The sequence below is a fragment of the Acomys minous genome (assembly GCF_964271855.1).
Source record: "Acomys minous genome assembly, chromosome: 2".
NCBI classification, from domain to species: Eukaryota; Metazoa; Chordata; class Mammalia; order Rodentia; family Muridae; genus Acomys; species Acomys minous.
In genome coordinates this window covers 71,046,330-71,066,516 of record NC_140484.1, presented here as the reverse complement: position 1 = coordinate 71,066,516, position 20,187 = coordinate 71,046,330, and the positions used below count along the sequence as shown (strand labels likewise).

The 20,187-nt window shown below is 47.6% G+C and overlaps 1 protein-coding gene and 1 long non-coding RNA gene across 3 annotated transcripts in view; both read left to right on the top strand.

The window, feature by feature from the left end:
- The first annotated feature begins 772 nt into the window (after positions 1 to 772).
- On the top strand, positions 773 to 12,363 carry LOC311587814. The gene is made up of 2 exons (XR_014775974.1): positions 773 to 2,118; positions 12,186 to 12,363. It is a non-coding gene; the product is annotated as an uncharacterized lncRNA (long non-coding RNA).
- A 1,419-nt stretch (positions 12,364 to 13,782) lies between these two features.
- Positions 13,783 to 20,187, top strand: part of FUS (FUS RNA binding protein) — a 15,284-nt gene continuing 8,879 nt past the window's right edge. The window contains exons 1-6 of one of the 2 annotated variants that reach the window (XM_084764790.1): positions 13,783 to 13,923; positions 16,441 to 16,465; positions 16,592 to 16,746; positions 18,901 to 19,042; positions 19,194 to 19,381; positions 19,632 to 19,845. In XM_084764790.1, coding sequence (XP_084620916.1) covers positions 13,911 to 13,923; positions 16,441 to 16,465; positions 16,592 to 16,746; positions 18,901 to 19,042; positions 19,194 to 19,381; positions 19,632 to 19,845 — 737 coding nt within the window. In that variant the 5' untranslated portion in view covers positions 13,783 to 13,910. Of the gene's footprint in view, positions 13,924 to 16,440; positions 16,466 to 16,591; positions 16,747 to 18,897; positions 19,043 to 19,193; positions 19,382 to 19,631; positions 19,846 to 20,187 lie in introns of both variants that reach the window. The other variant, XM_084764789.1, reaches the window with a different exon arrangement.

Genomic DNA, 20,187 nt, shown 5'->3' with positions numbered 1-20,187 from the left:
GAAATCCTGTCTCAAAACCAAAACCAAAAACCAAAAAACCAAAAAAACAAAAACAAAACAAAAATAAAAAACAGCTGGATGCAATGGCACATGTCTGTAATTCCAGCACTCAGGGAGGCAGAGGCAGGTGGATCACCGTGAGTTCGAGTCCAGCCTGGTCTACAAAGCGAGTCCAGAACAGCCAAAGCTACACAGAGAAACCCTGACTCAAAAAACCAAAAACCAAAAACAAAAAACAAAACAACAACAACAACAACAACCAAGTATCTTTCGAACAGTGCCCACAGAGACCAGAAGAGGGCACTGGATCACCTTGGAACTGGAATTACTGACAGTTGTGAGCAGCCATGTAGGTGCTGGGAATTGAACCCGAGTTCTCTGGATGAGCAACCTGTGCTCTTAACCCTCTTAACCCTTGTGCCGTGTCTCCAACATTCTAATATATAGATATATTAAGGCAGGATCTCATTATGTAGAGTTTGAGACTGGCCTCAAACTGGTGGCAGCTGAATTACAGGTGTAAGCCATTGCACTTGGCTAGTCACATATGACTTAGGAAAAAGACAAACTGACAGATGGCGTAAGAAACCAGGAAAGGGAAGTCCTTCTGTGACAGCACTGACTGAAAGGAGTGCAGGGAGGTTCCACATCTTGACTGGATGATGGCTGAGGAGAAACAGTTGCTTCACTCAGCAGTACTCTTTTTTGGGGGGCGGGGGTTGAGACAGAGTTTCTCTGTGTAGCCTTGACTGTCCTGGACCCGCTTTGTAGACCAGGCTGGCCTCGAACTCACAGCGATCCGCCTGCCTCTGCCTCCCGAGTGCTGGGGTTAAAGGCGTGCGCCACCACGCCCTGCTGAGCTGTGCTCTTAAGCAAAGTATACATTCTATACCTTACAGTGCAGCTCTTAGACCTGAGTAAGGACACAAGGGGGGAGTTTCTAAATGGATCCTCGGGTCAGTTAAGGAAACACAAGTGAGCCAACTCCAAAAATGTCTCCCTTGACTGCAAAAGTTGGTGAAAGTGCAGCATAACATCAGATACACCGGGGTATTTGTGCTATGCAGCTTCTCAAAGTGCCAGAAGATAGAGAGACCTTTCAGTGCCGGGGAAAAACAGAGGCGCTCTTCAGCCAAGTTTTTGATATTACATTTCCTGATAAAAGACATGGTTTCTTTTAAGAAAAAGTTTGTAGGTCACTTATTTATTCATTTGTTTCTGAATTAAGGGGAAAAACAGAAAACAAAGAAAGCTGATGATAGTCACTGTTAGGATAAAAAAGCATTCTTTAGATAAGCCTCAGTTTCTTTGTCCATTTCGGGACTGGGGACACAGCTCAGTGGTAGAGGTGAGTGCACAGGTCTACAGACTTCGGAAAAACAAAACCTGCAGTTCTGGCACGTGGGAGGTAGACAAGGGATCAGAAGTTCAAGGCTAACTTTGGCTACATGGTTAGTTCAAGGCAAGTCTGGGCTGCATGAGGTCCTGTCTCAACCCTCTCTGTCCCATCCACAAACATAAATACATTTAATAAATAATAACTGTGTTGAAGCTGGGTGTGGTGGCACATGCTTTTAATCCCAGCACTCGGGAGGCAGAGGCAGGTGGATGTCCGAGTTTGAGGCCAGCCTGGGCTACAAAGTGAGTTCCAGGACAGCCAGGGCTACAGGAAAACCCTGTCTTGAAAAACAACAGCAACAACAACAACAAACCAAAAAACCAAACTCGGTCAGTCGGTAGCACAGTGATGTAGCAATTGTGTACCACAGGAAAGGAAAACAAAAGGAAACAAAATGAGCCAAGAAACAAAAAAGTTAAGGATAAGACTGTTGACTCAGCAGAGCTGTGTGTGTTCCAGATCGGCTGTGCCAGGCAGGGCTGAATCTTCTGGAAAGAATGTGCTTAGGCAAGTGGCAGCTCATCACTCCTGCCATCCCAGCCCTCTGGAGGCGGAGGCAGAGGTACCGGTCCTGAGCTAACCTCATCTACATAGCAAGATTGAGGGCCAGCATGGGCTATAAGACATTGTCTCAAAAAACATGTGTTCTGGGGCTGGAGAGATGGCTCAGTGGTTAAGAGCACTGACTGCTCTCCCAGAGGTCCTGAGTTCAATTCCTGGTAACCACATGGTGGCTCACAGCCATCTATAATGTGATGTGATGCCTTCTTCTGGCCTGCAGATATGCATGCAGGTAGAGCATTGTATACATAATAAATAAATAAATAAATAAGTAAATCTTTAAAAAACCCACATATGAGCCGGGCGTGGTGGCGCACGCCTTTAATCCCAGCACTCGGGAGGCAGAGGCGGGAGGATCGCTGTGAGTTCGAGGCCAGCCTGGTCTACAAAGTGAGTCCAGGACAGCCAAGGCTAACACAGAGAGACCCTGTCTCGAAAAACCAAAACAAAACAAAAAAACAAAAAAACAAAAACCCACATGTGTTCTGGGGGCTGGAGAGCTGGCTCATAGATTAAGAGCACTGGCTGCTCTTCCAGATGTCGGGAATTCAATTCCCAGTAATCAGATAGTGGCTCATAACCATTTATAGTGAGATCTGGTGCCCTCTTCTGGCCTGCAGGTACACATGCATGGTATAAAAAAAAATAAATCTTAAAAAAAAAAGGGGGGGGAGGGTGGTGGCTAGAGAGATGGTTCAGAGCTTAAGAGCTCTTCCAAACGTCCTGAGTTCAATTCCCAGCACCGACATGGTGGCTCACAACCATCTATAATGAGATCTGGTGCATTCTTCTGGTGTGTGGGTGTACATGCCGGCAGAACACTGTATACATAATAAATAAATACATCTTTAAAACAAAACATGTTCAGAGAGCCAGGTGTGGTGGTGCATGCCTTTAATCCCAGCACTCGGGAGGCAGAGGCAGGCAAATCTTGAGGCCAGCCTGGCCTAAAAAAGTGTGTCCAGGACAGCCAGGGCTACACAGAGAAACCCTGTCTTGAAAATCCAAAATAAATAAACGAATAAATAAATAAATAAATAAAATAAAAATTAAAAAGGTGTGTTCAGAGCTGGAAGCCACCCTGCTCCTGGGAGGGCTACCCTGTTGAAGACTGTTGGGCAGTGCTATGTTCTCAGAAAAGAACCTGGGTGTTGGCCTGCACCACCACTCCAAAAGACAGTCCAAAGATCCAGAAACGGGCTCCTTATAACCCTGCTGCTTTCATTGTTTGCTCTCTCCCCACGATACTCCCTTCCAGCTGCCTCTGTTCCTGCTCCCCTCATTATGTTTTTTTTTTTTTTCTATTCTCTATTCCCAGCTAGCCTCTCCTCCTGCAGATAACCCCAGGCATGTGTTGGGGGATGGTCTGATGTATTTTGATGTTAATTCCAGTTTGCTGTCTCTGTGACCCAACTTTTGCTTTAATAAAAAGCCATCCCACCTGGACAGGGCAGGAGATAAATGGGTCTAGGAGAGGAAGGAATTCTGGGAAGAAGAAAGACCGCCAAAGGGAGGAGAGAAACCTGAAGGGAAGAGAGGAAGGCCGCCATGGGTTAGCTGGAGGAGAAGCGCATGGCCCGCGGCGTGGATGGAGAATCCAGGCCAGATGAAGAACATTAGCAAGAATTTGGAATTATGGTTGGGAGGTAGCTTGATAAAAGTTATTAAAAACAGATGGCATGGGATTGAGACAGGGATCCCATGCCTGCCCCACTATGGGAGGTAGTTTAAAGGATTGATATCTGTTCTGCCCCCGGTTAAACTGAGGCTATTTTAAAATATAACAAGTGTCTGTGTCCTGATTGATCGCTAACCGGGCCTACAGGTAATACTGATAATAGATATAAACAATAGGCATATTCTGGGGCTTGGTCTGGTGATATGTATTCTGATGCTAATTACTGGCCCTCCAGATTTAGCTGCTTGCTGCCCAGAGGAGCACATCCTCAAACCCACCTGTCCTGATTGTGTAAAACTTGCTCTACCTATTTAAACTTGATTGGTTAATTAAAAAAAAAATGCAAGCCGGGCGTGGTGGTGCACGCCTTTAATCCCAGCACTCGGGAGGCAGAGGCAGGCGGATCGCTGTGAGTTCAAGGCCAGCCTGGTCTACAAAGTGAGTCCAGGATAGCCAAGGCTACACAGAAAAACCCTGTCTCGGGAAAAAAAAAAAAAAAAGCAGAAACTTGGGATTTGTCAGAAGAGAGCGAGGTGGGATTTGGGGTTCACAGGCCTGGGGTCAGGGGATCATGAGGCAAGAGAGAGAAGAGACAGGCACCTGGAACTCCAGTTCTAGGGGATCTGACTGTACGAAGGACCCAACCTGAAGCCATCTTGAATAAAACATCCAAATTGAATAGGGATTAAATAAAGTGTAAATTCTCAAGACCTCCCTGGGTAACTGCATCCTTCTGCTTGGTAAATTGAGACAGGAACGCTAGGCAGGTCGCCCCGCCACGGTTGAATAACCCAACCGATGGGAACGGGCTGTACCACAAAGACACGCTCCTAAGGAAGTCCCCTGTCCCTAAATCCTGATTGGTGGGATGACTTGGCACAGATATTTGTGGATTTTGGGCTTTAAAACTCCTTGGCAAAGCCGGGCGTGGTGGCGCATGCCTTTAATCCCTGGTACTATCACCTTATTCTAATCGTGAAAATAATCATCATATAATTAATTTATATATAAGCAGAGAAATCCATATGTGTTTACCCATCTGTTAGCAGCCTCCAAACAAGCTTTTCCAGTCTCACGCACAAGAAGGGTTAGGCAGGGTTGAACTTTTCGCCCCCTTGTGGCTGTAGGAGGTATGAACTTGTGCATTGAGCTGTGTGTGAATCAGAATGGTTCCCCCCGCCCCCCCTCAGCATTAAAGGCTGAGCCAGGAAGGGCTGAGGCCCCTCAGTGATAGGATAGGCCTGAGGTTCATAGCCAGCACTGGGAAATCACACAGGAAAGCTCTCAGCCAGAGAGAATAGATTTGATATATTTGGATGTTGTTTCTGTTGTTTTGTGATAAGAGGCTTGCTGTGTCGCACTGGCTGGCCTTGAACTTGCCGTGATAACTCCTGCCTCCGCCTCCCAAGTGTTGGGCTAATGGGCATGCAGTACTCTGTCAGGCTAAAAATTATTTGAACAGTGTCAATATGACTTCTGGACTCCAAAATCTGCTAAAGTACAGTTCCACAATCTTTCCACAGTTAGATAGAGCTTGATATGGTGACCCAAATATCTCCACAGTATTTGAGGACTGTCCTAGAGAGTTTAAGTCTATTGTCAAGCATAGAAGAGGTGCCACCTACTAATCTTGTTGAGGAAAAAGCTGTGCTATTTCCCTCTGGGAACTGAAATAAACTATGCCCCTGCCTCTGGTTCTATAGCTAGGTTTCCTTCTTCTCTTTTCCCTTTCCCCTTCTTTTCCCTGGAGACAGCGTCTCTCCATGCAGACCTGGTTTGGAACTCAGAGATCTTCCTGTCTCTGCCACCTGAGTGCTGAGATTAAAGGTGTGCACCACCACTTATAGGTCCCAAAGTGACTGAAGTTTTATTTATTTATTCTTTTTCTCTTTCTTTTCTGCCCCCCCCCCACAGGGTTTCTCTGTGTAGCCTTGGCTGTCCTAGACTCACTTTGTAGACCAGGCTGGCCTTGAACTCACAATGATCCGCCTGCCTCTGCTTCCCCAGTGCTGGGATTAAAGGCGTGCGCCACCATCACCCGGCTGCCCTGCTTTTTATTTCTTAAGACAGTTTTCAAAGTCATTTCATATGAATTATTTATGAGAGAAAGGAAACCATTGCAAAACTCTGATTCCCTCTTTGTCTGTTTGTGTGTGTTTATGGGGTAGGGAATGTTTGTGGAAGACCAGAGGTCAACATCAGCTGTATTCCTCTATTGCTAACTCATTTTGCTTATTTAAAAATGTTTAAAGATTGGGTTAGAGAGATGGCTCCGCGGTTAAGAGCACTGGCTGCTCTTCCAGAAGACCAGGGTTCAATTCCCAGCACCCACATGGCAGCTCACAGCTGTCTGTAAACCCTAGCTCCAGGGGATCCAACACTCTCACACAAACACACATGCATGCAAATAAAAAACCAAACACTAAATCGTTAGAAAAGATTGACTTGAGCCGGGTGTGGTGGCGCACACCTTTAATCCCAGCACTCGGCAGGCAGAGGCAGGCGGATTGCTGTGAGTTTGAGGCCAGCCTGGTCTACAAAGCCAAGGACAGGTCAGTCATGGCTAACGTAGAGAAACCCTGTCTCTAAAAACAAAACAAAACAAAACAAAACAAACAAACAAAAAAATTAATGTGTGTATGTGTGTGCTTGTATGTGTGTGCCATGTATGTCTAAGTGCCTTCAGAGTCCAGGAGAGTCCAGTTTCTTGGCGTTGGAGTTATAGGTTGCTGTGAGGTACACGGCGTAGGTGCTGGGAACTGAGGCTAGGTGGTTCGCACACTTAGCAGGTGTGCCATCTCTCTAGCCCTGCTACTTTATTTTTTTGAGACAAGGTCTGTCACTGACCCTGGGAGCCATTGATTTGCTAGGCTGAACAGCCAGCGAGCTCCCTGTCTCACAGCCCTGGGGGTACAGACCAGTGCAGTGGGGCTTTTACAGCGGTGCAGAGCTGACCTGATGCCCTCAAGCTGTGCAGTAAGCACTTTACTCAGTGCACAGTCTCCCCAAGCCTGATTTAAGACATATTCTTAAACTATTTTTGCTGCGCGCGTGTGCGTGTTCAAGTGCATGTATCTGCTGCCTGAATGCCACAGTGTGGATGCGGAGGTCAAAGGACTAGTCTCAGAGTCTGTTCTCTCCGACCACCGTATGGACCCCAGAGATCTAACTCAGATCACCAGGCTTGGTGTGCCTTTACCTGCTGGGCCATCTTGCTCACCCCCATGCTCTCTGATTTCTATTCAGTTATAAAGCCTTAGAAGAAAATTACTATCATTATTAATCTTAGAAAATGTATTATTGTTATGATTATTTAATGTGTTTGAGTCTTTTGCCTGGATCTATTTATGTGCACATGTGCGTGGCTGGTGCCTGTGGAGGTCAGGAGAGGGCATCAGATTCCCTGGAACTGGAGTTAAAGATGGTGGCTAGCTTCCGTATGCATGCTAGAAACTGTACCTGGGTCCTCTGCACGAGCAGCCAGTGCTTGTAACTGCTGAGCTGCTTCACCAGCTCACAAATTACTATTATTACTGTTTTTATTATTATTGTTAATAATAAAAATTACTACTAGAAGTATTACAATTACTATTATTATTGGACAACTGAGAAGTGAATTTATTAAAATAGTTGACTTAGGCAACTACAATAGTGATTTAAATCCCAACTCCTGGCTCCGTTGTGATGGGCATAATGTGCATCATAGTCTCAGGACTGTGTCAGTCAATGACTTCTCCATGGATTCTCGTCGAGAGACGATGCTGTGTCTGAACCTTCACCGTAATATATTTCTCTTGTAGTGATCCTTGGTGTCTTGGCAGGCCTGTGAGCTGGTCCTTTCACTCTTCCTTTATGCCACAAGTCAGCATAAGTCTCTGAAGCATCCATAACTGCGTTTCAGAAAGAAGAAAGGTATTAAAACCTGCCCCAGACTGTTCTTTTTATTTATTTACATTTATTTATTTATTTACTTATTTATTTTTGGCTTTTCCAGACAGGGTTTCCCTATTTAGCCTTGGCTGTCCTGGACTCACTTTGTAGACCATGTTGGCCTTGAAGTGCCAGAGATCCACCTGCCTCTGGTTCCCGAGTGCGGGGATTAGAGGTGTGCGCCACCACCGCCTGGCTCAGACTGTTCTTTTTTATGTGCATTCTTGGTGTGTGTAGACTAGCCAGATTGGAAGATTTAAAAAATTTTTTAAAAATGTTATAAACAATCTTTTTCACTCATTCTACTTTTTAAGATGTAGCTCTTAGGATGAGGTGGTCTGTGTCTGTAGCTCAGTGGTAGAGCACATGTGTGAGGCCCCAGTTTGATGGCCAATACTGCTAAAAGACAAGATGAAACAAAGAAAAATGCAATGTATCTCCTAGAATGCCTACAGTTACATAAGTGAATAGTGCAGCTTCTACATGTTACATAAGTTCTACTGTAGTGGGGTGCATGGTTTTCTTTCTTAAAAAAGATTTATTTATTTATTATGTATACAGTGTTCTGTCTGCATGTGCACCTGCTGGCCAGAAAGGGCATCAGATCACATTATAGATGGTTGTGAGCCACCATGTGGTACTGGGAATTGAACTCAGGATTTCTGGGAGAGCAAGATTTCCAGTCCAGGGAGCATGTTTTTCATCTCAGCTCCAAGCTCCCGGAATAATGACTCATGCGATTCAAAGGATATTTACAAATACCTAGGCCATATAGCTAGGCTCTTCTCTGACTAGCTCATAACTCATTTATATTAACCACATTCTGCCATGTGCTGGCTGGTTACTTCTGCTCAGGTGCCAAGCATTTGTCCTCCTCACATCTTCTAGGATGAATGTCTCCAGCCTGGCTCTATCCCAGACATTGGAGGCCGAGGCAGGAAGACCGATGACACTTTGAGTTCAGCCAGGTTTCCACAGTAAGATCCTGTCTCAAAAATCAGTCAGTCAGCTGGACTGGTGAGATGATTCAGAGGTCAAGAGCTCCCGCTGCTCTCTCAGAGGACAGGAGTTTGGTTCCCAGCGCCCATGTCAGGCAGCAACACTCTGCAACTCCAGCTCCAGGTGGATCCAACTCCTGTGGCATTTTTGGGCACTTGCTTACATACTTGCATATGCACAGGCACACGTACACACATGCGCGCATGCAAGCACTTACACGTGCTCACATACATACAGATATATACACAATTTTAAAAAGCCAGTCAGTCAGTAAATCAATAAAGTCTGAGGCATAGCTCAATAACAGAGGACTTGTTTAGCATGTGTAAAATTTTAGGTTTGATCTCCAGCACCAAACCCAGTAAATAATAAAGGTGGGAATGTCGTTTTCATCTAGTTATCCCCTCGGGAGGCCATAACTCTTCTCAGCACGTTTGTTTTTCATCCATTCTGTGGGGATGGGTGTTGGATTGCATCTATGTATGTGCACTGTGTGTGCCTGGTGCCCACAGAAGCCAGAGAGAGCGGTGGATCCTCTGGAACTGCAGTCACAGCTGCCTGTGGGTGCTGGGAACTGAACCTGTATTCTCTGCAAGAGCAACGAATGCTCTAAACTGCTGAACCCTCTCGCCAGGCCCTTCCCAGCAAGTGGACATACACCTTCTTGCCAGGGTTTGCAAACGAATCTGAAATAGTGTGCTATCTATTCACAGTCAAATATTTTTGTAGAGTCAAGCATAAACTTCTTCAGATTTATTTGCATATCTGCCAGGAAGCTCCTGCTTTGCTTCCTACCCGTCTCTGTTCATACTTCCTCTTAGCCTCCGTTTTCTTTTTTTGTTGTTGTTGTTTTTTGTTTTGTTTTTGAGACAGGGTTTCTCTGTGTAGCCCTGGCAGTCCTGGAACTTGCTCTGTAGACCAGGCTGGCCTCGAACTCACAGATATACACCTGCCTCTGCCTCCTGAGTGCTGGGATTAAAGGCGTGTGCTACCACCACCCTGCTCTCTTTTTTAAAAAAATATTTATTTTTAATGTACTGGTGTGTGTCCTACATGTATGTCTGTGTGAAGGAGTGGGATCCACTGGAACTTGAGTTACAGTTGTGAGCTGCCATGTGGGTGCTGGGAATTGAACCCTGGGTCTTCTGGAAGAGCAGCCAATGCTCTTAACTGCTGAGCCATCTCTCCAGCTGCCCCCGCCCCACCCCGCCCCCCTTTTTTTTTGAGACATTTTGAGCTTCTCTGTGTAGTCTTGGCTGTCCTGGAACTTGGTCTGTAGATCAGGCTGGCCTGTGCCTCTGCCTCCCGAGTGCTGGGATTAAAGGCATTGACAGTTTTATTTTATTTTGAGACTGTTAAGATTCTGCCCCAGTCTGCCTACCTGTGACGTCATTGCCTACGTCCCACTGGGCATGGCCCTACCCATTGCTATATGAAAGCACAGACCCACCTTGCCCCCCCCTCTTCCCCCCTCCCTCTTTCTCCTCTCCCTCTCACCTCTCACCCTTCTCTTCCTTCCTCTCTTACCTCTCTCCTCTCTTTCTTGTCTCTCTCAGGGGTACCCCGCCCCCTTTCCTTCTCTCCCCATGCTCATTTAATACATTCCTCCATGTAATATCTGTTGCCTGGCATGATTTATTTTTAAATCATTAAAAGGGACAGGGTCTCACTGTGTCACCTTGGCCACCCTGGAATGTCGGTCTTGGACTTGGAATTTAGAGACCTGCCTGTCTTTGTCTCTTGAGTGCTGGGATCAAGGTGTGGCCACTACGCCAGGCCCCTCCTTTTAAATCTCAGGCCAAGAATCTTTAGTGCCATTTTCAGTTCTGCTTACCAGGACAGACAGGGTCTGAGTGGGCCCCAAGAATGCAGGGGCATTTCCTGTCCTGGGCACTGCCCTAGGAAATAATAAAGTAATTATTACCTTTTGGTTTCCTTTTTTTAAGGTCACCACACCCACTTGGATGATACTATTTATCTTTGCCCCCTGGCCCCCAGACAGGGTTTCTCTGTGTAGCCCTGGCTGTCCTAGACTTACTTTGTAGACCAGGCTGGCCTCGAACTCACAGTGATCCACTTGCCTCTGCCTCCCAAGTGCTGAGATTAAAGTCGTGCGCCACCACGCCCAGCTGATACTATGCTTATTAAACAAAGAATAAGACAGTGGGCCGGGCGAGGTGGCTCACGCCTTTAATCCCAGCACTCAGGAGGCAGAGGCAGGCAGATCGCTGTGAGTTCGAGGCCAGCCTGGTCTACAGTGTGAGTTCCAGGACTGAAAAAAATAAAAAAAGACAGTAAAGAATGTTTATTCAGGACTGGAAAGTTGGCTTACTTGTAAGAAGAGCGCATGCTCCTTTTGCAGAGCGCCAGGTTTGAGTCATAGCCCCATGTGGTAGCTCATAACTACTCATGATTCCAGTTCCATGGTGTGTAGCACCTTCTTCTGAATGCATGTGGTGCACATGAGATACATGTAGACAGCCGGGCGTGGTGGCGCACGCCTTTAATCCCAGCACTCGGGAGGCAGAGGCAGGTGGATCGCTGTGAGTTCGAGGCCAGCCTGGTCTACAAAGTGAGTCCAGGACAGCCAAGGCTACGCAGAGAAACCCTGTCTTGAAAAACCAAAAAAAAAAAAAAAAAAAAAAAAAAAAAAAAAAAGAAAAAGAAAAAAAAAAGAAAAAAAAAAGAAAAAAAAAGATACATGTAGACAAAACACTCAGTACAGTAAAATGAAATAATTAACTTTTAATTTTTTTTTTTGAGATAGGGTTTCTCTGAGTAGCCTTAGCTGTCCTGGACTCACTTTGTAGATCAGGCTGGCCTAGAACTCACAGCGATTTGCCTGCCTCTGCCTCTGCCTCCCTGAGTGCTGGGATTACAGATGTGCACCACTGTGCCCAGCTAAAATAAAATAAATGTTTGTCTGTTTGTTTGTTTGTTTTGAGGGACGGTTTCTCTGTGTAGCCCTGGCTGTCTGGGAACTCTCTCTGTAAACCAGGCTGGCTTTGAACTCACAAAAATCTGCCTGCCTCTGCCTCCCGAGTGCTAGGATTAAAGGTCTGTGTCTGTGCCACCATCACCAAACTGTAAAAATAATTTTCTTAAAGCTGGGCAGTGGTGGCTCACACCTTTAATCCCAGCACTCAGGAGGCAGAGGTAGGTGGATCTCTGTGAGTTTGAGGCCAGCCTGGTCTACAAAGCCAGTCCAGGCAGGCAGGGCTTGACACACAGAAAAACCTTGCCTGGAAAAACAAGACAAAAAGAGGACCATGCCCATCTTTTCTCCAGGGTCCCCTCCCAGAACACAGCTAAAGTGGCTTCACAGAACAGGATCTCAGTCAAGCTTGGTCCTCTGTTCTTATCTTATTTGGGCTGACAGCTGCCTTATCCACTTGGTAAACCACCAGTAGAAATGTCATCTCCTAACACCCATGCTAACCTACTCATTGTAGAATGAGTCTCTGTGATCCCGGAAGAGGTCATCAGATTCCCTGGAACAGTTGGTTGTGAGGCCCCATGTGGATACTAGGATAAGAACCTGTATCTTCAGGCTGGAGAGATGGCTCAGAGGTTAAGAGCACTGACTGTTCTTCCAGAGGTCCTGAGTTCAATTCCCAGCAACCACATGGTGGCTCACAACCATCTATAATGTGATCTGATGCCCTCTTTTGGCCTGCAGGTGTACTTGCAGGTACAACACTGTATACATAATAAATAAACCTTTAAAAAAAAAAAAAGAACCTGTATCTTCAATAGGACAGCTATCTCTCCAGCCCTGAATTTCATTAAAAATATTTTTTTATGCGTATGGCTCTTTTGTCTGCATGTATGTCTGCATACCATTATGTATTGGTGTCCATAGAGGCCAGAAGAGGGCACTGGATCCTCTGGAACTGGAGCTGCAGATGGTTGTGAGCCATTATAGGGGTGCTGGGAATTGAACCTGGGTTCTCTGCGAGAGCAGCCAGTGCTCTTAACTGCTGAGCCATCTCTCCATTCCCTTTGAATTTTGTATTTGTCTTGTCCTGACAAAAAAAGTGTACATGCTTTTAAATGCTCTAAAACATTTCGTGTAACCAGAAAGCATTTTGTAGTTTCACAGATTTAGATGTTAAAGATTAGGAGGTCTGACTCTGAACTGCTTCACACTCACGGAAACGGTCTTAGTCTAGGGTCTCACTGCTCTCATTAACTATAGGATGCAACCCACCTCCCCGCCAGTGCCTCGCTCCCGGAGTAGAGAGGTACTCAGGGCCATGTACAGGCTAACCAATCGCTCTATCTATCATTAAACTACATTCACAGCCTTCATTTGTGCCAGGCAGATACATTCGGTTTTGTTTTTTGTTTTCACAAGGTGAAGATGATGGAGAAAGCCAGGCCGACTGTAATTCCAGAACGCATTGGGCTAAGGCAAACAGGACCATGAGAGGTCAGATGCGCTGCATCTGTGAGGTCAAATAAAATTAAAAAAAAAAAAAAAGGAAAATTGTGGGTTTCGAAGCCACTTAAGCGGTATATATAGATATAAGTGTTGAACCAGACTAAGGCCATGGGGGTCCAGACTAAAGCTCATCTTCTTTCAGGTCAAACGTCACAATCTATAAATCTTGGAAGGTCTAAAGAACAGCAAGCTGAGGCACTACTAAGTGGGAGGGTCGGGTGGGGGAGCGAGGTGGGGTGGGGGAGAAGAGCCAGGCGGCCAGAAAACTGAGCGATGTGCTATCAGAAGAGAATGGGGAGGGCCGGAGCGACACTGCATTTGACTCAGTGGATGGGCCAGGGCAGGCGGAAGCATGCTCTCTCCCTAGCGAAAGTGGGGCCCAGGCGAGGGGGGGGGTGTTGGGGGGTGGAGGGGGGGTAGAGGCGGAGGCGTCTCGGTTCCCACACCCGGGCGCACACCAGGCCCTTGACTACAGTTCCGCTCTCCGGCGCAGGGCCCTGGCGCCGCCCATAGCGGGCGGGAGGGCGGGCCGTACCATTATGCCTTTAGAAGGGAGGGCAGCCTGCCGACGGCGAGTCCTGGGGGGGGGGGGGGAAGGCGCGAACGAGAGGTGCTTCTCACGCAGGCCGACGGCGCGCGCGGGCGTGCCCGTGTGAAGCGACTCCGATTCCCTTCTGCCTCCCCTGGGTCCTCTTGGCCCTCCCCCCACCCCCCCCCCGCGCGGTGCGTTTCCATCTCCCCCCCCCCCGCGCCGTCCCCGCTTGGTACGTCCGCGGGCCGCGTAGGCGGGAGGCGTACTTAAGGTCGGCGCGGGAGGCTGGGCGGCTCAGTCCTCGCGGCGTCCCTTCGCAGTCGCTCGGAACTCTGTTGCTCGGCGGCCTGCGCGCGCGTGCGCGGACATGGCTTCAAACGGTACGGAGGGGCGCGCGGGCGGGCGGGCCGCGGCGGTGGCGGTGGCGGCGGTGCCGCGTCCCTGGGAGGCGTACTCCCCCGTCTTCCCTCGCAGCCGGACTTTTTGGTTTTCCGCTTGAGCCTGTGGCGCCGGGGCGAGTGTGGGCCTCCCGCGCCTCTGTGGCGGGAAGCGGCGTGGGGAGGAGAGGGGAGGGCGGTGTCGCCATTTTGTTCGGCTCCTCCGGAGCCTTGGGTGCGGGGCTGCGAGAGCTTTTCTCTCGTGGCCCGTTTCACTCGGAGGTTGAGGGTTGAGACGAGGGGCGGGGGACGCTGGCTGCCCGGCGACATGGAGTGAGGGGTGAGGGAACGCCAGCTCTCTCCTCAGCCTCGCCCCACCCCCCTCCCGGCAGGGCCTCGCTTTGTCGCAGTGCTGCATCCGGGCACTTGGTGCGCGCACGCGCCCCTCTGGCCCCTCCCCCTTTCTCGGCGCGGGTTTTTTTTTCCCTCCACCTCCCCCCAAACCTCCCCCTCCCCCGCGCTCTCCCCCCCCTTCCGCCGCCCGCCTCGAGTTGGATTGGGGAATTTTTGTCGCGAGACCCTCGGCGCAAGGGTGTTGGCCTCGCCCAGCTCCCCGGGTCCCTCGGGAAGGGGTTGGGCCGTCCTGTTCCCGCCTCCGTGGCCTCCCGGCCGGAGCGGACACAGCCATAGCTGGCCCCGCGTGTCCGTGAGGTTGAAGGAAGCCGCTAGGGAATGACCAACGGACTCGGACCCGGCCCGAGGATTTTTTCCCCCCATTTCTAAATCCTGTTTTCCTGTGGCAGGAAGGAATTTAAAGGAGTCACTTTTCCGAGGCCACACCCTCTCGCTGTCTTTTTTTTTTTTTTTTTGCCTAGTGCGGGGGCAGACCCTGGGCTTCCTGCGCCGAGCTGCCGAGCTGCCGAGCTGCCGAGCTGCCGCTACCTAGTCTTTAACTTGTCTAAAGCGCTCTCGGCTTCTGTTGGCGCGTGGTAGGCGGGAGCACAGTCACTTGGAGCCACAGGTCTGGTGCCTTGAGGCTGCTACATTACTTAGGGTCAAAGAGCCTTGCCGCCTTGATGGCTTGGCTTTGTACTAAAAGTCCACGTTTTGTCTTAGTAAGGTCTCCAAGCTTGATCACTAGGTGAATACGTGTTTATAAAGACATTTGATTGGTGTCGAGGGTCTTACTGTTGTGGCTGCCTTCTTGAGCTTGTGGAATAACTGACTGCTCAAGTTAATCTTGATGCCTGGTGAGACCACCTTTCCTATAAAGATGCTGTGAAGATGTATGTGGCAGGCCTTGAAAAGGCGGAGACGGAAGGAATTTTAAAGTTCAGGGCTGGTCTGCTGGTTTTTTTGTTTGTTTTTGTATTTTGAGACAGGGTTTGTCTCAATATACATACAGGTCTTGGTTATCCTGGACTCACTTTGTAGACCAGGCTGGCCTCCGAACTCTCAGAGAGCTTCCTGCCTCCACTTCCCTGGGTGCTGGGATTACAGGTGTGCAACACCTCATCTGGATTTATTTATTTATTTATTCATATTACGGCTCAGTTGTTATCCCATCCCTTGTAACCTTCCATTCTTCCCCTATGGGGGGGGGAACCTCCTCCCCCTGTATATACTCATAGGGTATCAGGTCTCTTCTGGTAGCCTGCTATCCTTCCTCTGAGGGCCACCAGGTCTCCCCATCAAGGGGACGTGGTCAAATATGGTGCGCCTGAGTTCGTATGAAAGTCAGACCCCACTCCCCACTCAACTGTGGAGACTGTCCTGAACATTGGTTAGATCTGGTTCAGGGTTCGAAGTTTACTGCACATGTTGTCCTTGGCTGGTGCCATAGTTTGAGCAGAACCCCGGGGCCCAAATCCACCTGTCATAATGTTCTTCTAGGACTTTCTATTTACTCATTCTCCCATGCTTCTCTCACTGAGAGTCCCAATAGGATGTCCTCCCCTCTATCCCATTTTCATGATAAGTGAAGACTTTCATGGGACTTGCCCCTTGGGCTAGTGTCCAGATATAAGTGAGTATACACCATTTGAGTCTGCTTCTGGGTTTATTTTTGAAGAAGCAAAACTTGACCCAGGTGTGATGGCACACATCTCAAGACTAGGGGGCAGAGGCAGGTGGACCTTGTGAGTTCTGGGGCAGTCAGAAGTGCATAACAGAGAAAGAACCCTGTCTCAAAAAAACCTGAAAAGAGAAGTCTGGGTGTAAAGACAGAACCAGTCCCTTTTTTTTCTCAGAAAGATGCTTAGTGGTAGTTGCTTAGTGTGGCCCAAGTCTTGGGTTCTACCCAGAGCAAAACAAAAATAAGACGGTTTTGGTGTCTAGGAATTCTGTAATAAAACTTGCCAATTCAGCTTGCTTTACCTAAAGTTGGTATATCATGAGGACTGTTTTTGCAATGACATTTTTGTTGATTAATTTGTTTTGAGTGGCTAGTACAAAAGTTGAAAGAATTTAGTTCCGTTCTTAGCAATTTAACAAGACTTTTCCCTCTCCCATCTTTTACAGACTATACTCAACAAGCAACTCAAAGGTGAGTGTTGTTTATGGGCTGGAGTTTGTAGGCAGTGAGGGTGATCAGTGTAACCTTAATTTTCTACATTTTGTTTTTTATTCTTTGTTCTTTGAAGATAGCTGACGTGGTTTTTCTTTCTCCTAGCTATGGAGCCTATCCCACTCAGCCTGGGCAGGGCTACTCCCAACAGAGCAATCAGCCCTATGGCCAGCAGAGTTACAGTGGCTATGGCCAGTCAGCTGACACTTCAGGGTATGGCCAGAGCAGCTATGGTTCTTCTTATGGACAGACCCAGAACAGTGAGTATCCTGGTGGAACACATCTTTGTCACTTTGTCATCTTTGTCCATTTTTATCTGAATGTTAGCCTTTCTTAAACCTGAATGGACCTGAAGTTCCATAGTTTCCCTTGTTAGTCTGCAGTTGTTAACATTTTGTAGTCAGTCTTTTGAAACAAAACACTGATTTATAATTGTTTCTATTTTCCTTGTTTTTCCCCTACCCCACTTTTGATTCTTTTTGAGACAGAGTACTCTCTTGCTTTATAGACCAGGCTGGCCTTGAACTCACAGAGAACCACCTGCCTCTGCCTCCTGAGTGCTTATTTTCCTTTTTTGAAAAAGCATGTTCCCTAAAGAGAATTATTTCTAGGTGGATGGGAAGAAAATGGTTTGCCTGGGAATTCTTGAAGTTGGGCAGGCGCATGTGATTCACAGAGGTGGTGCCCTTAGTACCACAGGGGCAAGGAATGCTCTGTATCAGTACATTAAAAATGCAGCTAGGAAGCTGGGGTGGTGGTGGCGCACGCCTTTAATTCCAGCACTCAGGAGGCAGAGGCAGGTGGATTGCTGTGAGTTGGAGGCCAGCCTGGTCTACAAGTCTAGGACAGCCAAGGCTACACAGAGAAGCCCCGTCTTGTAAAACAAGCAAACCAACCAACAAAAACTAAAAAGGAGGCATTTTTTGTGTTACGGTTAGTGGCACAGGAGCCTGGGTTTGGGGTAGATAGAATGAAATTGGACCTATAAGTGAGAGTGACATTGAAGATGTGGTCTGTTGCTATACTTTCTCAGGACCTGGGATGTAGAGGTGGGAAAGTCAGGGTCACGTTCATTTAGGATGGTGGTTCTTAACCTTAAGGTAACCTTTGCGGTACCTTAAACATAAAGTTATTTTTGTTGCTACTTCATAATTATAATTTTGCTGCTGTTGAGAATCATAATGTAAACATCTGATATGCAGCATACCTTATAGGCAACCCTTGTGAAATCCCAAAGGGGGTTTGAAGCCTGCGACTCAGTCTTAAAGGATTGGGTGGCAGCAGAGGCTGGTCAGGTATTGATAGATTTTTAAGGATGGCTTTGAACTTCTGATCTTCCTGTCTCTGAGTCCTGGAGCAAAGGTGTATGTGTCACAGCATACTTGGTTTATATGCTGCTGCTGCTGCTGCTGCTGCTGCTGCTGCTGCTGAAATGCAGAGCTGTGTGTGTCAGCTGAAGTACATCCCCAGCTCACTCTCAGTTCTAAGACTATCTGCATGGAACACTGGGTTTGGTGTGTTTCAAGATTAACAGACGTTTTTAAAACTAGGCAAATACCATGATTTCTGTTTTCTGTTTTTCAAGCCCTGGCTGTCCCAGACTTGCTTCATAGACAAGGCTGGCTGGCTTTGAACTCATAGGTCTGCTTGCCTCTGAGTGCTTGGATTAAATGTGTATGCCATCACTTCCCAGCTTGATTTCTGTGGGTTTTTAAACTTTTTTTTTTTTGTTTTTCGAGACAAGGTTTCTCTTAATAGCCCTGGCTGTCTTAGACTTACTTTGTAGACCTTGAACTGGCCTTGAACTCGGGAGATCCATCTGCCTCTGCCTCCCAAGTGCTGGGATTAAAGGTGTGTGCTACCACCGCCTGACCAATTTCTGTATTTTTAACTTACTCTGTTAGTTCAGGCATGTGTTTGTCACGTGGTGCATATGTGAGTGTTACAGGGTCAGTTGTGCCTACTTAAGATGGTTCCAGTGATTGGGCCCAAGTTGTCAAGACTTCCACAGCAAGTCCGGTTAATTTACCTTTAAAAAATAATTTGAGATAGTTTCACTAAGATTCCCAGATTGGCCTTAAACTGTGATCTTCCTGCCCTACTGTCCTGATAGCTGGCCTTTGTCAGTAAACCCGCTAATAAAAAATCTAAGGTATTTATTTATTTTCCTTTAAGCACTGGTGAGTAGCTGGAAGTGTATGTTTCATCAAGCTATTTCTTGTCCCCATTCCTCCCTTCAGCTGATCTTATCATATTGCCCTAGTTGACTTGGAACTGGATCTGTAGATCAGATTGGTCTCAAACTTAACAGAGATCTTGTGCTGGGATTGAAGATGAGCACTACTACATCTGGCCCTCCCTACCCTTTTGTTTTGAATAAAATAGCATTTGTAATTCTGTTTTCTTTGTAGCAGGCTATGGTACTCAGTCAGCTCCCCAGGGATATGGTTCCACTGGAGGCTATGGCAGCAGCCAGAGTTCCCAGTCTTCTTATGGGCAGCAGTCCTCCTACCCTGGCTACGGCCAGCAGCCAGCTCCTAGCAGCACCTCAGGAAGGTAAGGTGGTATGGGAGTGTGGGTAAAGGCCGAAAAGTGATGGTGAACTGCTGGGCCTCTGATAGGTAATGAAAGGGAGTGGACTAAAAGTAAAGCAAGCATTTGGGTATTTTGCAGTCATAACTCTAGTTTTCTTTTGTTTTTTGTTTAGTTATGGTGGCAGTTCTCAGAGCAGCAGCTATGGGCAGCCCCAGAGTGGAGGCTATGGCCAACAGTCTGGCTATGGTGGACAGCAGCAAAGCTATGGACAGCAGCAAAGCTCCTATAACCCACCTCAGGGTTATGGACAACAGAACCAGTACAACAGCAGCAGTGGAGGTGGCGGAGGTGGTGGTGGAGGTAAGAAAGTGTCTTAGTTTTGTCTCCTTATTCTCTGAGTTGCCCATTTTCCTAAAATAGAGGCTTCCTTGCTTACTAGGTTTCTAACTCTTACTGTCCTTTATAGTGGCACCATTGACCCTTTCTATGATACGTCATAGCCTTTCATTATTGTTGCTGAAAATTGAGACCAGAAATTTGTGTATGCTAAGAATATATAAACAATTAAGCACCCCCCCCTTTTTAAACATTCTTTTTTTTTCCCTTACAGGCAACTATGGCCAAGATCAATCCTCCATGAGTGGTGGTGGCGGTGGTGGTTATGGCAATCAGGACCAGAGTGGTGGCGGCGGTGGTGGCTACGGGGGAGGCCAGCAGGATCGTGGGGGCCGAGGCAGGGGCGGTGGAGGTGGTTACAACCGAAGCAGTGGTGGCTATGAACCCAGAGGCCGTGGAGGTGGCCGAGGAGGCAGAGGCGGCATGGGGTAGGTGTCTGATGAGCCAGGGAGTACCTTCAGTGGGGAGTGTTGCATGGATCTCCCTTGAAGTCAGTCCCTAGTGCATGGTTTCATTAATCTCTGGGGGTATGTAAGGGCATATATGTGGGCAGTAGTGTTTCTTTGTATATATTCTTATGTTTTTGTGAGAACTTGGGAGCCAAAATCCCGTTTACAGCTATGAGTAGAGATTTGAGTATTGGTGCATTTATTTCCAAAGAAAAAAGAATATACATATGGATTGGAGTCACTGTAAATCTCAGGCAAGCAACTTGGGGGTAAAGACTGCTCTGCAAGGGGAACTTCTTAACTCTGTTCCTGGGAAATGCT